Source organism: Heterodontus francisci, chromosome 16, assembly GCF_036365525.1.
Source record: "Heterodontus francisci isolate sHetFra1 chromosome 16, sHetFra1.hap1, whole genome shotgun sequence".
NCBI classification, from domain to species: Eukaryota; Metazoa; Chordata; class Chondrichthyes; order Heterodontiformes; family Heterodontidae; genus Heterodontus; species Heterodontus francisci.
In genome coordinates, this window is record NC_090386.1 from 85,641,827 (window position 1) to 85,657,762 (window position 15,936).

The following is a 15,936-nucleotide window of genomic DNA, read 5'->3' on the forward strand; positions in this document are numbered from 1 at the left end:
AACGCTTATGCAGCAAGGCCTGAGCACCATTCAGGCTTGGGCTGATAAGTGGCAAGTAACATTCGCACCACACAAGTGCCAGGCAATGACAATTTCCACAAAAAAAATGTAACTGTCGTACCTTCACAATCAGTGGCATTACTGTCATTGAATTTCACCCACCATTAACATACTGGAGGTCACCTTTGACCGTAAACTTAACTGGAACAGCCATGTAAATACTGTGGCTACAAATGCAGGTCAGAGGTTGAGCATTCCTCCACGAGTAATGCATCTTCTGACTTCCCAAAGCCTTTCCGCCATCAGCAAGGTACAAGAGAGGTGTGTGATGGAATGCTGTCCGCTTGCCTAAATGAATGCACATCCAACGACACTCAAGAAGCTTGACACCATCCTGGACACAGCAGGCACTTGATTGGCAACCCCCCACCACCAGCATACCATCTACAAGATTCACTGCAGCCCCTTGCCAAGTCTACTTTTTCACTTCCAAATCCGTGATCTCTACCATCTAGAAGCACAAGTGCATGGGAACACCAGCACCTGCAAGTTACCTTCCAGGTCACACCACCATAACTTGGAAATATATCACTGTTCCTTCGTCATCACTAGATCAGAATTGTAGAACTCCATACCTGATAGCACTGTGGGGATACCTAAGCCACATGGCCTGCAGAAATTCAAGGTGGCTCACTAGGACCTTCTCAGGGTGTTAAGGGGTGGACAATAAATGCTGGCTTTGCCAGCAATGCCCACATCCTATAACTGAATAATTTTAAAGATTGTAAAGAAGAAATCCTGTGGCTGTGCACATATTACTATTGTCTTTTTCTTTCAAAAGGATAAGATCCACTCTTCAAGTAGTAGCTCTGGAGATAAAATAAAGAAGGAGAATGGTTTCACAAGGTGAGGGTCCACTTTATCGGTGTCCTTCATTAGTCATGGGGAAAACTATGTTTTGGCTCAGGCTATTATGCATGCCCACTGCTAAATGAGTATCTGTTAAAGAAGGTGGAAACTGTTGGAAGCTTTTGAAGTGATGAGGGGCTGGAAGAGAGTAACTTGGCTAGATAGTGAGTGATGAGGGGGGGGGGGGGGGGAGGAGTCCTTTTTGGGGGGATGGGAGGGGCCAGAGTTCGTGTTAAACATTTGTTTTTAATCTTATTTTGCAACCCACCCACCCACCAAAACAAGATTGTGGAGTTGGCCTTTTTGAAGAAATTGTAGTGATTGTAGCATGTGGATGTGCTCCACGGATTTCTGAAATGTACTTTTTGTTTAATCTGGGTTCTCCTGGTTGAAAGCCATATGACTCTGTCAGCGAATTTCCTGTACTTGAACCTCTTGGAATTATGGAATTATAATAGGATAAACTAGATTCGTCTGAATTCCATTGTCTGACCACATGAACACCTTAGCATAGGTTTAGGAACTGGCAGGAACGTTTCTCAAGGGTAGCTATTATTTAAAATATACCACTTGGTTATACAAGAGCTGAAGGTTTCATTTTTTTTTTTGTTTTTTCCCTTCCCTTTAGCCCTCCTCGTATAAAGCAAGAGCCAGATGACGATTATGTCCCATCCATTAAAGTGGAAAACAAAGCAATGAAGAGACCCCGTGAAGATGATGAGTAAGGTTCTTTCTTAAAGCTCTGCGTATTCCTTGTATCAAGTATAGCATTTTGTGGGTGAGCAATGTTCTCTGTAAGCCTTGCACAGCCACGCAGCAATTGTGAAGGTACCACGCAGGGCGGTCATGAACTGTCCACTTTAAGATGCCGTGTGTATGTGACTGTACAGAAAAATTTGCAGATGCCATGTATGACCATATTTAGAGGGGTCATCGGAAGTTGAATGGGGAGAGAGAGAAAGGGAACTGCTCTCTCAGGGTGGGGTGGAAAACAGCTGGTGTGAAGCACATTTCTTGAATGGTGCTAGTTTTACAACAATAATGAGATAGAAGTTGGAAGACCCCTCCTGTTCTGCACAGCAAGGTCCCATGAACAGCAAATATAAGTGAAATGAACAGATAGTGTGATTTTGCAAGTGTCAATGGATCTTTACTTTGACCTGAATACATATGGGGCTTTGGTTTCACATATATTGTCCAAGAGACTGCATCTCTATGCTGGAGTGTCAGCCTAGAATTGGTGCTCAAGTCTTTGAAGTGGGGCTTGAGCCCATGACCTTCTGACTGAAGTGAGAGTATCCCTGAGTTGAGGCTGAAACCCTAAAAATGAGAACTTTTCCACTGAAAGACCAGCCTTTCCCTTCATAGTGTTTCCAAATTGCCTGTTAATTAAAAAAAAAAATACCCTGGGACATTGGGAGCTGGTCTGCTAAAGGTTCATAAGGAGGCACTGAGCCTACATTCTCATCCAAGGCTTTTGCCTGCTGCATTTTGCTTCTATAGCCTATAGCTTGTCCAGTAGAGGTCATAAACCTCACTACCTGCAGGAACTTGGTATTGCAGTTATGTTTCCTGTCAATTTTTAAAATTCTCATTTGGGATGAGCAATAAATGCTGGCCTTGCCCGCAGCACCCACATCCATGAACGAATATTTAAAAAATACTTTTTACAAAAATTCTAATCTTTCTTGAAGATGATTACTTGCATGATACAGGAATAGATGGTTTTCCTGGCAGCTGGAGGCAGGAAGAGCATGCATGTGCACAAGTTGCTGCAACTGGAGATGAATCTTGCCTGGCCTGACTTTTGACGGTGCTTGCATTCTTTAAATCAATAATAAGCATTTGTGCTTTGTATAAATTGTAGCAGGATTATGGTCGTACAATGCAAGCTGCAAAAGGGAATGGGAATGGTGACCATTACCTGACTCAAAATGGAACTCTATAAACCACGGGGTAGGGATTTCATTTTGCTGCATTGTCCCTATCCTGAGCATTAAGCTTATATTGTAGGCAGTAATGGCAACAGGGAAAGTATGGTGAAGGTCCCTTGAATATAATCGATTTGTCTATCTGCCCTAGTGTTGATTTTAAACCCAAGAAGATCAAAACAGAAGATTTAAAGAAAGCAAAAAAAAGAAAACCTGAAATGGTAAGTGTGTTTCTTGCAGGACTCTGTGCAGTGTAATTTTTCGAAACTTCGTTGTGTTTTGGAGTTGTTTTGTGGTTATGGAAATGCTTGTTGCAGCTCATTTGAAAGGATAGAGAGTTCACCCCTTTCTTATGACCCTTGAGTAAGCAGCCTTGCTAAAAAGTACTCCTGTTGATGACTCCTAATTTGGTGAAACTCTCCATTCAAGCTGTGATTTGGCAAAGGGTCTGTCAGGCTATACGAAGACACATTTTATTTGATGACCTATTTGCCAAATGTCCAAGCATCTTAAAGCAGGAACTTGGGTCCCTATTGAAATCTTGGGGAAATTTTAAGGAGAAGTGGCATCTGATTTGATAGGAATAGTCTGAAGTGCTTACACATGGGAATATTCTGAAGCACTGGAAGTGATTCTGAATTTTGTGACTTTTTTAACACCTGGTTTGTGTAAATGTACAATGGTGGATTTATGGTTATTTTATTTTAATCATTCTTTCCTGCTTGTGGCCTGAAACCTGGTTTCTAAATTTTGACATGCATCTTCCATCACAGTCTAGTTAACCAAATTGTCATCTACTGTACTGTCACAAACCTCTGAGTTCCTTTTGCTGTAGGCATGGTCTCTAGATTCCTGCAATATTTCCAGTTGGAGGATGAGAATGGTGGTTTGGGGGGAAGGAAAGGAATCTAAAGCAGCATTTCTTAGTTTAAACTCTGTTGGAAAAGCTACCACATGGTCTGGTGGATTCTTGAAGTTGAGTGAGGCAGAAAACACCTAATTTATCAACATTTGAAGATTCTAGTCTTACTGTATTAGGGCTGGGGAAATAAAAATTGAAATAAATGTGAGCATAGCAGGAAATGGGCAGATTGATCAGCAGGCACAGTTTGAGGAGCTGATTTCTTTTTCTGTCTGTGGAATTAATACTAACAAGTTAGTGAAAGGACATGGAGCAGAAATCTGAAGAATTGCATTAAGGTGTTCAATTAATGAAAAGTGTGAATTTAAGATAAATTAAGTTTGCAAAATTTCAATAAAGTGGGTCATGTTAGGAAAAGGTTTTCATTTACTTTTGAACTGAAGTTTGCCATTAATAGTAATGGTTTCCAATCTTGTGGTCTACATTTTAAAACTAACAGTTTTATTGAAGGAAGCTTTATTGGGGATCACTTTGCTTGCTCAAATCCATGTACTCACTCAATTCTTTTTAATGTGATAGCTGGAATATGTTTTGCTCCCTTTTTCGTTACCTGCCGGAAAGTCTATGACCAAGAAATTAGACATGTGGCCTGCTGCCAGTCAGTGAGCTAGTTGCCCCAAGATATGCAAAAAATATCTAATCTGGGAGGTGCAGCGGCCTCCAAACACTTCGGCTCAGGCTCTGCTCCTGGTCTATTTTTATACATTGTTTTCTAGGATATTGTCATGGAATGCCTTGTAATAGCTGTTTCTAAAAATAAATTATCCAAATAGTGATGCCATGTTGCTATGCAGTCAGCTTGGTACAGCTACTGCATGTTTCTGAGTAAGAATATAGTGGATTCAAGCCCCACTCCATGACTTGAGCACTAAATTGAGGCTGGCTCTCGAACAATGCAGCTTTCTCTCAGTATTGCCCTGGAGGTTCTACCCTCCAGGCAGTTGTCTGTTGACGTTCAATGGCCCACAAAAGAGGAATACTAAGTGCTTGGGTGTTTGGTCAACTTCTCTTCCTCAAACAACGCCACCAAAAACATAATTGGTCGTTTGTCTTGTTGTTTGTAGAACTCTGTACAGAAAATGGATGCCGTTGGAATGTTACAGTGCAGAAGGAGGCTTTTTGGCCTGTCGTGTCTCTGCTGGCTCTCCAGTTTGTATCATTTCCTTGCTGTTTCCTTGTAGTCCAGCACATTTCCTTTTCAAGTATTTATCCATTTTCCTTTTGAAAATTATTGAATGTGTTTCCACCATTGTTTTGGTGAATTAGAGATCATCGTAAGTCTCTTTTTTTTTCTTCCTCATATCACCTCTGATTCATTGCCAGTTACCTTTTTAAATGTGTCCTCTGGCTACCTGCTATTTATTCTATCAAAAGCTTTCAAGATTTTAAACATCTATCAAATCTCCTTTTTATCTTCTCTGCTCTAAGGCAAACAATCCCAGTTTCTCGAGTCTCTCCACATAACTGAAGTTCCTCATTCCTAATACTGTTGTATTAAATCTCTTCTGCACCATGTCTTAAGGCCTTGACATCCTCCCTAATTGTGGCCATCCTCCAGGTTTTGTATCATTAACTTCCTTGCTTTTGAACTCCTGTTGTTCTAATTATAAAGCCAAGGATCCCACATGCCTTTTTAATCACCTCTCAACATGTTCTGCCACCTTCAAAGGCTTGTGTAAGTACACAACAGATCTCTCTTCCTGCACTCCCTTTAAAATTATGCCATTTAGTTTATATTGCCTCTCTTCTTGTTCTGACCAAAATAAATCACTTCACACTTCTCTGCTTTAAATTTCATCTGCCATATGTCTGCCCGTTTCACCGGTCTGTCTATGACCTACTGAAATCTTCAATCCAACTCTCAAACTGCATTTCCAAATTTCTTCTCAGCTGCAAACTTTGAAATTATGCCTTCCACCCCCAAATCCAAATACATACATCATCTGTTTGTCACTTTTTGTGGCCTCTAGTATACAGCCAACAACATAATAACTCCTCTATTCCTTCATTCAACTAAATAGATTCTTTGAACCCTCAAGTACATCATCCCTTTCTAGTGCCATAACTGTATCTTTGAATAATACAGCCACCCTCCCTTTTATTCCCTTTCCTATCTTTCCTGAATGCACTGTAACCAGGAATATTAAGTGTTCATTCCTTCCCTTATTTTTGCCAGATCTTTGTTATTGCTACTATATCATAATTCCATGTGGCTACTTGTGCCTGAGTTTACCAGCCGCCTTACCACACACTGTGCATTTATGCACACGCCTTACTCTGCCTTGCTTCAGACCCTTCCCCCCCCCCCCCCTCCCACCCCAGCCCCCCGCCTCTTCTCTGGTCTGATCTGTCTTAATTCTGAACTACTGTTTAATGCTTTTCTGTGTATCCTCGATCTAATGCTTCATCTTCTTGACCCTAGCAATAGTGACTGTACTTCAAAGCAATTCATTGTTTAAGTGCATTGACATTCTGACAGACATGATCAGGTGCTACATTTAATGCAAGCTTTCTTCCTATATAGTATAATGTTCTGTGATTTTTGTGTCAGGTACTGAAGTGCCATGAATGCCTAACATAAGCCACAGTTGCAGACACTGGAAGTTCCTTTCTGCAGGTCTGGTAACAGTAGGGTTTCCGAGTGTTGTGCTATCATTGAGTCTCAATTTTTTTTCATTGTAGGATACAAAGAACAAAAAGTCCAAAGGTAAAGTGGAAAGTTCTGGACAGGGAAAGAAGAAAAAGAAAGAGGAGGAGGACAAATGGAAATGGTAAGCTTCTCTAGAACATGTTGCCATCAGTAGAACATGTTGAATCCTGTTTTCTTGCTGCTTCCTTTCTCATCCCTACCCAAACTTTGATCGACCGCCTACTTGCTCCAGTATTTCTGTAACTGGATGCTTGGTAGGGAAATCCCAGAATGACTTAATGTTTTAGAGTGCTGTGATTTTCCTCAAGATTCCCACTGATTCTCTGCCAAGCCTGTGCCCCTCTCTTTAAATCTTTCTTCTTAGTTATTTACTTAACCAAACAGTTGAAGCTGTTATGACTTGCATAGTGATTGGAGAGAGGAAAGATGTTTTCATTGAACGCTTATTCTATTGGTTTAAATAGCCTCGGGTATGCGCAGAGTGGTGTCGAAAGCTGGCCGTTGTTTTTCATTGTTAAGAATTGCTCTTGTGATCTCACAACTTTTAGAGTGATAACGAGTGTAGAAATATCCAGTGCCATTTGCCAGCTCTTGATCTTCATTTATAAGGATTTTCTTAGTTTCTATTTTTTTTTCTGGAAGTTATTCTGAAATTGATGGGTGGTCAAAATTTTTCATTGTCATCCATAACTTCAGGTTTGTCTGTGTAATTCAGTTGCAACCCAATGACTTCCCTTTTGTTTATTCATAAACTTGAAGTTCCTCCCCTCACCACCGTCCTCGCTGATCTACTTTGGCTGCCAGTCCAGCCGCACTCTTTTTTTTAAAAAAAAAACCGAAAACACTCCTTGTGTTCAAATCCCTCCAAGGCCTTGTCCCTCCCTATCTCTAACCTCCACAACCCTCACAAGAGTTCTGCATTCCTTAACTCTACACTCATATACCCCAGTCCCTTCGCCCATCATTAATGGTCATGCCTTCACCATCTGGATCTGAACTCTGGAATTTCCTCAGTAAACCTCTCTGTCTCTCTAGTATGATTGACTGTTAACTTCCTTCTGAAATGGCCTAGCAAGTCACTCAGTTGTATTCAAGAAAGTGGCTGACCACCACCTGCTCCAGGGCAGTTAAGACCAGCAATAAATGCTGACTTTGCCAGTGACACCCACATCCCAAGAGCGAATTTTAAAAAAACTCTAGCCTTTTTAACAACCTCCTGAAAACCTAACCTCTGACCAAGCTCTTAGTCATCTATCATAATATCTCCTCCTTTGGCTCTATTCCTTTCAGTCTGATTACACTCATGTGAAGGGCCTTTGGATATTTTCCTGCATTAGAGGCACAATATAATTGCACATTGTTTTTGATTATTGACCAACCTGTGGTGGAGTGTGATTACTTTGTGAAAAGGAGGAACAGAATCTGCTTCTGTGTTTAAAAAGAGTTTTTTTTTAAATTTCCACAAAACTAAAAGGGAATTTAAAAAAAAAATGTCTAGCTAAGTTTCAGCGTAAATCCTTTAGACCTGAGGGTAGTGTTCGTTTGACTAAGCTGTTGTCCTCATGGTTTCCAACACTTGTAGAGTAATTATTTCCAGAGCTTTCTAATATGATGCTGTAACCTTGCTTCTTTTAATCTTAGAGACGTCACTGTGGAACGCACTTTGCTGAATCTGCTCCATTGGTAAAATGGTCCCATTCACCAGTTTACATTTCCTAGCTTGATTTGTTTTTGGTGACCAGAGTGAGGGATATGAATGTTGGAAACTATTAGATGTCACCTTTGTTTGGAACTACATGAATCTCCCTTTACTCTGCCCCAACAATGTGGCTCTTTCCCAATTTTCGTGGAGTCCCTATTAAACCACTGATCTTATGCCACCTCTGTATGAAACTGTCAGTATCGTGCTGAATCTTGAGTAGTTTTATACCATGCCTACTGGATTGCCACTTATCAAACTTCGCTCAGATTCCATCACCTCAGGCTGGGTTCCATCCAAGTGAAAGGATATCTTTTTGAATGATACAAAGTGTGCTTTTTTAATGCCTATGCAGTGGTTTGAGGCAGCTCTCTTCCGATGCCTCCATTAATGCTTCTGCTGAGCAGATCACTACTTGTACTTGAGATGGGCCTGTCAAAGGAGATCTTTTCCACCAGACGTTTTTAGTAGTTGGCAACTTGGTGAATTGGAGAAAGGAGATTCAATTTTTCTTCATACCCTCTATAAAACAATGTCTTGACATTGCAACAAGCTGCCACCACATTAGAATCATAGAATGATGCAGCACAGGAGGAGACTATTTGGCTTATCCTGCCCTTTCCCCATAGCCCTGCAAATTTTCCCCATTATTTTCCCCATCTTATTCCCTTTTTCTTCCATATCACCTTAAACTAGAATGTTAAAAATCAAAAGCTGAAAGATGGATAAAAATTCACCCTGGTTAAAAGTCAGTCAAAGGGGGAAATGACAGGCCTCTGGTTTCTGACCACATCGAAGCTGTTTTATATGCGCGTGTTAAGTGTTTCTGTGGGTTTGAGGGTGTCATGTGTGTACATTCGGAGAAGTTCCCACCTTCCCCTGTCTCTTTCGCTCATTTTCCAATTCTCCCACCCAGTGATAAGATCATAAGAACTAGGAGCAGGAGAAGGCCGTCAGGCCCCTCGAGCCTGCTCCGCCATTCAATAAGATCATGGCTGATCTTTTCGTGGACTCAGATCCACTTACCCGCTCTCTCACCATATCCCTTAATTCCTTTATTGTTCAAAAAGATATCTACCTTAGCTTTAAAAATGTTTACTGAAGTAGCGTCAACTACTTCACTGGGCAAGGAATTCCATAGATTTACAACCCTCTGGGTGAAGAAGTTCCTTCTCAATTCAGTCCTAAATCTGCTCCCTCTAATCTTGAGGCTATGCCCTCTTGTCCTAGTTTCACCTGCCAGTGGAAACATCCTCTCTACTTGTATCTTATCTATTCCCTTCATAATTTTATGTTTCTATATGATCCCCCTCATTCTTCTGAATTCCAATCAATATAATCCCAATCTACTCAGTCTCTCCTCATAAGCCAACCCCCTCAACTCCGGAATCAACCTAGTGAACCTCCTCTGCACCCCCTCCAGTGCCAGTACATCCTTTCTCAAGTAAGGAGACCAAAACTGCACACAGTACTCCAGGTGCGGCCTCACCAGTACCTTATACAGCTGCAACATAACCTCTCTGCTTTTAAACTCAATCCCTTTAGCAATGAAGGACAAAATTCCATTTGCCTTCCTAATTACTTGCTGTAAATTGCAGACCTACCTTCTGGCGATTCATGCACAAGGACACCCAGGTCCCTCTGCATAGCAGCATGCTGCAACTTTTTACCATTCAAGTAATAATCCTTTTTACCGTTACTCCTACCGAAATGAATGACTTCACATTTATTAACATTGTATTCCATCTACTAGACCTATGCCTACTCACTCAATGTATCTACGTTCCTCTGCAAGGTTTCACAGTCATCTGCACACTTTGCTCTGCCACTCATCTTAGTGTCACCTGCAAACTTTGACACCCTACACGTGGTCCCCAACTCCAAATCATCTATATAAATTGTAAATAATTGCGGTCCCAACACCGATCCCTGAGGCACACCACTAGTGACTGATTGCCAGCCAGAATAGCACTAATTTATCCCCACTCTCTGCTTCCTGTTAGTCAACCAATCCTCTATCCATGCTAATACTTTACCCCTAATGCCATGCATCCTTATCTTATGCAGCAGCCTCTTGTGCGGCACCTTGTCGAAGGCCTTTTGGAAATCTAGGTACACCACATCCACTGGGTCCCCATTGTCCACCTTGCTCGTAATGTCTTCATAGAATTCCAAAAGATTTGTCGAGTATGACCTGCCCTTCATGAACCCATGCTGCGTCTGCCCAATGGGACAACTTCTATCGAGATGCCCTGCTATTTCTTCCTTGATAATAGACTCAAGCATCTTCCCCACTACAGAGGTTAAGCTAACCGGTCTATAATTCCCCATCTTTTGTCTACCTCCCTTTTTAAACAGTGGCGTCACATCTGCTGGGACTACCCCAGAGTCCAGCGAATTTTGGAAAATTTCCGCCAGTGCACCTACTATTTCTCCAGCCATCTCTTTTAGTACCCTGGGATGCATTCCATCAGGGCCAGGAGACTTATCAATCCTTAGCTCCATTAGCTTGCCCAACACTACCTCTTCCGTAATAATGATTGTTTCCAGGTCCTCACCTACGTTCGTCTCTTTGTCAATTACTGGCATGTTATTAGTGTCCTCCACTGTGAAGACCGATACAAAATACCTGCTCAATGCCTCGGCCATTTCATCATATCCCATAACTAAATTCCCTTCTCATCCTCTAAAGGACCAACTTTTACTTTAGCCACTCTTTTTCGTTTTAAATATTTATAGAAACTTTTGCTATCTGTCTTTATATTCTGTGCTAGTTTTTTCTCATGTTCTATCTTACTTTTCTTTATAGCTCTTTTTGTGGCTTTCTGTCGACCTTTAAAGTTTAACACTGCAACTATGATGTGGCTTGTGTGATGTAACAGACCAAACACTGCACACAGCATTAAACTTTTCACAGCCATTTGATTAACCAGCAGCAGCTAAAGTACGAATTTTTGTATTTGTTTCTCCCTCTTGGAAAAAGTTTTTTTTTTCTAGCATTTGTTTTTGATCTGAATTTTTTTTTCCCTGTAAAGCTTTTTTTTATTGGCCAATTTGTTTTCCTTTCCCCTTGACCATTCATGAATGGATGTGCTATTCCAACCTCTGGTTAAAGACCCCTGCTTTTTTTTTTTGCTCCAAAAATGGTTCGGTCATCTGCGATACCCATCAGTTGATAAGAGATGAAATGGTGGACGGTGATGCGCTAGGTACATGAGAAATTGGAAGTGATTAAGAAGCCAAACAGCAGCGATAGGGTAAGAAAATGAGAACTTGATTTTGACTGCACATCAGTCTAAATTTGTGATTCTGAGGCACTGATGGCAGCCATTTGGTGTTTTACACATAAGATTCCTGTGTCATTACTTGTAATTATACAGTCATTTTAAATAGAATTTTTTCCCTCCCTGAATTTCACTGTTTCTACTCTTTTTGAGCCCCTCTTTTTTTTTTGAAAAGATGGAACTAACATCTGCAGTTCCTCCAAGAAATTGACAAAGAATCAAAACCAAATATGCAGAGCTCTTAGTGGGGCTGCTTACCATATTGAAGCATTTAATTGATAGCTAGACTTGTTCAGATGCCTGAGCAGGGAGTGGTATGCTTGTTGCCATGCAGACAAAATTATCTTGAAGACAGGTGTGAGTCATTTCAGGCCTTGGGATGTGCAAAGGGGTGGTAGAATGAAATGGTAATAGTGACAGAAAGCTGGGGAAATAAGAATAAAGCTTGGGCTTGGTGGGGATGTTGTGCAGAGGGAGGAAGAGAGAAGCCATATGAACAGAAGATGTAGGAGCAGGAGTAGGCCATATGGCCCATAGAGCCTGCTGTGCCATTCAATACGATCATGGCTGATCTGATCTTTGCTTCAACTCCATTTTTACTGCCTGTTCCCATAGCCCTTGACTCTCCTATAGTTCAAGAATCAGTCTATCTTGGCCTTGAATATATTCAATGACTCAGCCTCCACAGCTCTCTGGGGCTACAGAATCTTAAAGATTAATGACCCTCAGAGAAGAAATTCCTCGTCATCTCAATCTTAAATGGGCGATCCTTTATTCTGAAACCATGCCCCCTAGTTCTATATTCCACCACAAGGGGAAACCTGCTCTCAGCGTCTACCCAGTCATGCCCCCTCAGATTCTTGTGTTTCAATACTTCATTCTTTTAAACTCATGAGTATGGGCTCAACCATAAAACAAACCCTTCATTCCAGGGATCAACCTAGTGAGCCTTCTCTGAATAGCCTTGAATGCAAGTATATCCTTCCAAGTAAGGAGACTGCCAAAACTATATGCAGTACTCTGGGTGTGGTCTCACCAATGCCATGAACATTTGTAGCAAGACTTTGCTACTTTTTTATACTACCGTCTGCCTTGCAATAAAGATCAACATTCCATTTGTTGTCTTCATTACTTGCTGTACCTGCATACTAACTTTTTGTTTCATGTATGAGGACACCCAGATCCCTCTGTACTGCAGCATTCTGTCTGTCTTCATTTAAATAATATTTGCTTTTCTATTCTTCCTACCAAAATGGATAACCTCACATTTTTCCACATTATACTCCACCTGCCAAATCTTTGCCACTCATTTAACCTATCTACCTTTGCAAACTCTTGGTGTCCTCACAACTTAATTTTCTGACGATAGATAGGTAGAAAACATGGCTACGATATACTGTTCCTTCATCCAAATCATCAATATAGATTGCAAATAGTTGAGGCCCCAGCACAAATCCCTGTGGTACCCCACTAATTACAGTTTGCCAACCTGAAAATGACCTGTTCATACCTATCTGTTTTCTGTTAGTTACCCCCAACAGCATGAGCCCTTATCTTGTATAGTGTGCTTTTTGGCACCTTATTAAATGCCTTTTGGAAATCCATGTACACTATATCTACTGGTTCCCCTCTATCCACCCTGCTCGTTATATCCTCAAAGAGCTCTTAATAAATTTGTCACGCACAATTTCCCTTTAATAAAACTATGTTGACTCTGCTTGATTGTTTTATGCTTTTCTAAATGCCCTGCTACTACTTCCTTAATAATGGATTCCAGCATCCAAAGTCCCCAATCAAAATATACAATTCTGATTATGGTGGGAGAAATACACTGAATTCAATCCCATCCCTCCACAGATTGCCTAACATAGCATTTTAAACTTTCCAAATTAAAGAAAGACCCAGCCAAATTGTACAAGCTATTGACCCCCAAATGAGGCTAACCAAACCAGGTGTCTTTAAATCGACAAATTAACTATCTAATTAGAAAAACTAAATTCTTAAACTACTAAGACATAAACAACATTTAAAATAAATAAATTTATAGTCCATGCAAATTTACACTTCCCGATGAACAATCTTCCAGGGTCCGATGAGTAAAGGAAACAGTCAAACCCCAGAAGTTTCAAACTCCTGTTTCTTCTAGCGATGACCACAGTGGGATAAAAGATTGTCACAGTTTAACTTCCCTTCCTTCAGATTAAATTATCAGCCATCTCTGTTTTTGCTTGACTTTTTAGAATTTTGAGAGAGAATAATAAATAAACAAACTAAATTCACTTCCTTCAGTTGAAATGGGCTGAGAGCTCTTCTTTCTGGTGCCAGCACACAGCTGTCTGTTTGTGTCCTCTGTTAGAACAGGCTGTTTGCACCATAAGCCAGTTCAAAATTAAATTGTAATAAATGTATCTCTGGGTTCAGTCCGAGTGGCTGTATCCAAGGCAACGAGAATGCATTCTTTGCCTCAGTCTTTAGAGCTTACTAAGCCTTTTTCCAGCCTTAAAGGCACATCACATTCTTCTTCCCGGGGTGGGGGGGGGGGTTGCTGTGGGGGTGGAACTCCCCTGGCGGAATGGAACACCATTCCTGGTTTACTACAGGCCTCCAAACAGTCAGGGAGAAATAAAGGAGCAGATATGTAGGCAAATCTCTGAGATGTAATAATAGGGGATTTCAACTTCCCCAATATCAACTGGGATAGTCCTAGTGCAAAAGGCTTAAAGGGGGTGGAATTCTTAAAATGTGTACAGGAGAGCTTTTTGAACCAGCATGTAGAAAGTCCTACAAGAGAAGGGGCAGCACTGGACCTAATCCTAGGGAATGAAGCTGGACAAGTGGTAGAAGTGTCAGTGGGGGGGCATTTCAGGGATAGTGACAATAACTCTAAGATTTAAGGTAGTTATGGAAAAGGACAATGATGGACTGGAAATAAAGGGACTGAATTGGGGGAAGGTCGATTTTCAATATGATAAAACAGGATCTGGCCAAAGTGGACTGAGAGCAGCTACTTGTAGGAAAGTCTACATCAAACCAGTGGGAGTCATTCAAAGAGGAAATAGTGAGAGTTCAGGGCCAACATGTTCCCGTTAGGGTAGGACCAATATGTCCAGGGAACCCTGGATGTCGAGGGATATAGAGGATTGGATATGGGGGGGAAAAAAGGAGGCTTATGGTAGATTCAGAGTGCTGAAAACAGCGGAGGCACTAGTGGAGTATAGAAAGTGTGGGAAGGGGTACTTTAAAAAAAAAAAGTTATTAGGAGAGCCAAGAGGGGACATGAAAAAAGCATAAGACATGATAAATCCGCAGGCCCGGATGAGATGTATCCCAGGCTGTTGTGTGATTCAAGGGAGGAGATAACAGCTGCTGTGACACAAATTTTCAAATCCTCTCTGGCCACAGGAGCGGTACCAGAGGATTGGAGGACAGCAAATGTACCATTATTCAAGAAGGGTAGCAAGGATAAACCAGGTAATTATAGGCCAGTGAGTCTAACATCAGTGGTAGGGAAACTATCGGGAAAAATTCTTAGGGACGGGATTAATCTCCCCTTGGAGAGGCAGGGATTGATCAGGGATAGTCAGCATGGCTTTGTCAGGGGGAGATCGTGTCTAACTAACTTGATTGAATTTTTCGAGCAGGTGACTAGATGTGTAGATGACGGTAAAGCAGTTCATATAGTCTACATGGGCTTCATTAAGGCTTTTGATAAGGTCCTCATGGGAGATTGGTTAAGAAGGTAAGAGCCCATGGGATCCAGGGCAATTTGGCCAGTTGGACCCAAAATTGGCTCAGTGGCAGGAGGCAGAGGGTGACAGTAGTGGGTTGTTTTTGTGAGTGGAAGCCTGTGACCAGTGGTGTACAGGGATCAGTGCTGGGACCCTTGCTGTTTGTAGTGTACATTAATGATTTAGATGTGAATATAGAAGGTATGATCAGTAGGTTCGCAGATAACATGAAAATTGGTGGTGTTGTAAATAGTGAGGAGGATAGCCTTAGATTACAGGATGATATAGATGGGCTGGTAAGATAGGTGGAGAAGTGGCAAATGGAATTCAATCCTGAGAAGTGTGAGGTGATGCATTTTTGGGGGGACTAACAAAGCAAGGGAATATACAATGGATGGTAGGACCCTAGGAAGTACAGAGGGTCAGAGGGACCTTGGTGTCCATAGATCACTGAAGGCAGCAGCACAGGTAGATAAGGTGGTTAGGAAGGCATATGGGATACTTGCCTTTATTGGCCTAGGCATAAAGTATAAGAGCAGGGAGGTTATGATGGAGCAATATAAAATACTAGTTAGGCCACAGCTGGAGTACTGTGTACAGTTCTGGGCACCACACTATAGGAAGGATGTGATTGCACTGGAGAGGGTGCAGAGGAGATTCAGCAGGATGTTGCCTGGCTGGAGCATTTCAGCTATGAGGAGAGAATGAAAAGGCTAGGGTATTTTTCCTTAGAACAGAGAAGGCTGAGGGGGGGGGGGGACATGATTGAGGTATACAAAATTATGAGGGGCATTGATAGGTTAGATAGGAAGA

The 15,936-nt window shown here is 41.5% G+C and overlaps 1 protein-coding gene across 1 annotated transcript in view; it reads left to right on the forward strand.

Annotated features, from left to right (window-relative positions):
* Positions 1–15,936, forward strand: part of top1a (DNA topoisomerase Ia) — a 98,785-nt gene that overhangs the window by 31,214 nt on the left and 51,635 nt on the right. Inside the window, exons 5-8 of the mRNA XM_068048508.1 lie at positions 842–906; positions 1,538–1,630; positions 2,992–3,061; positions 6,445–6,533. Of these exons, the coding sequence (XP_067904609.1) occupies positions 842–906; positions 1,538–1,630; positions 2,992–3,061; positions 6,445–6,533 (317 nt within the window). The remainder of the gene's footprint in view (positions 1–841; positions 907–1,537; positions 1,631–2,991; positions 3,062–6,444; positions 6,534–15,936) is intronic.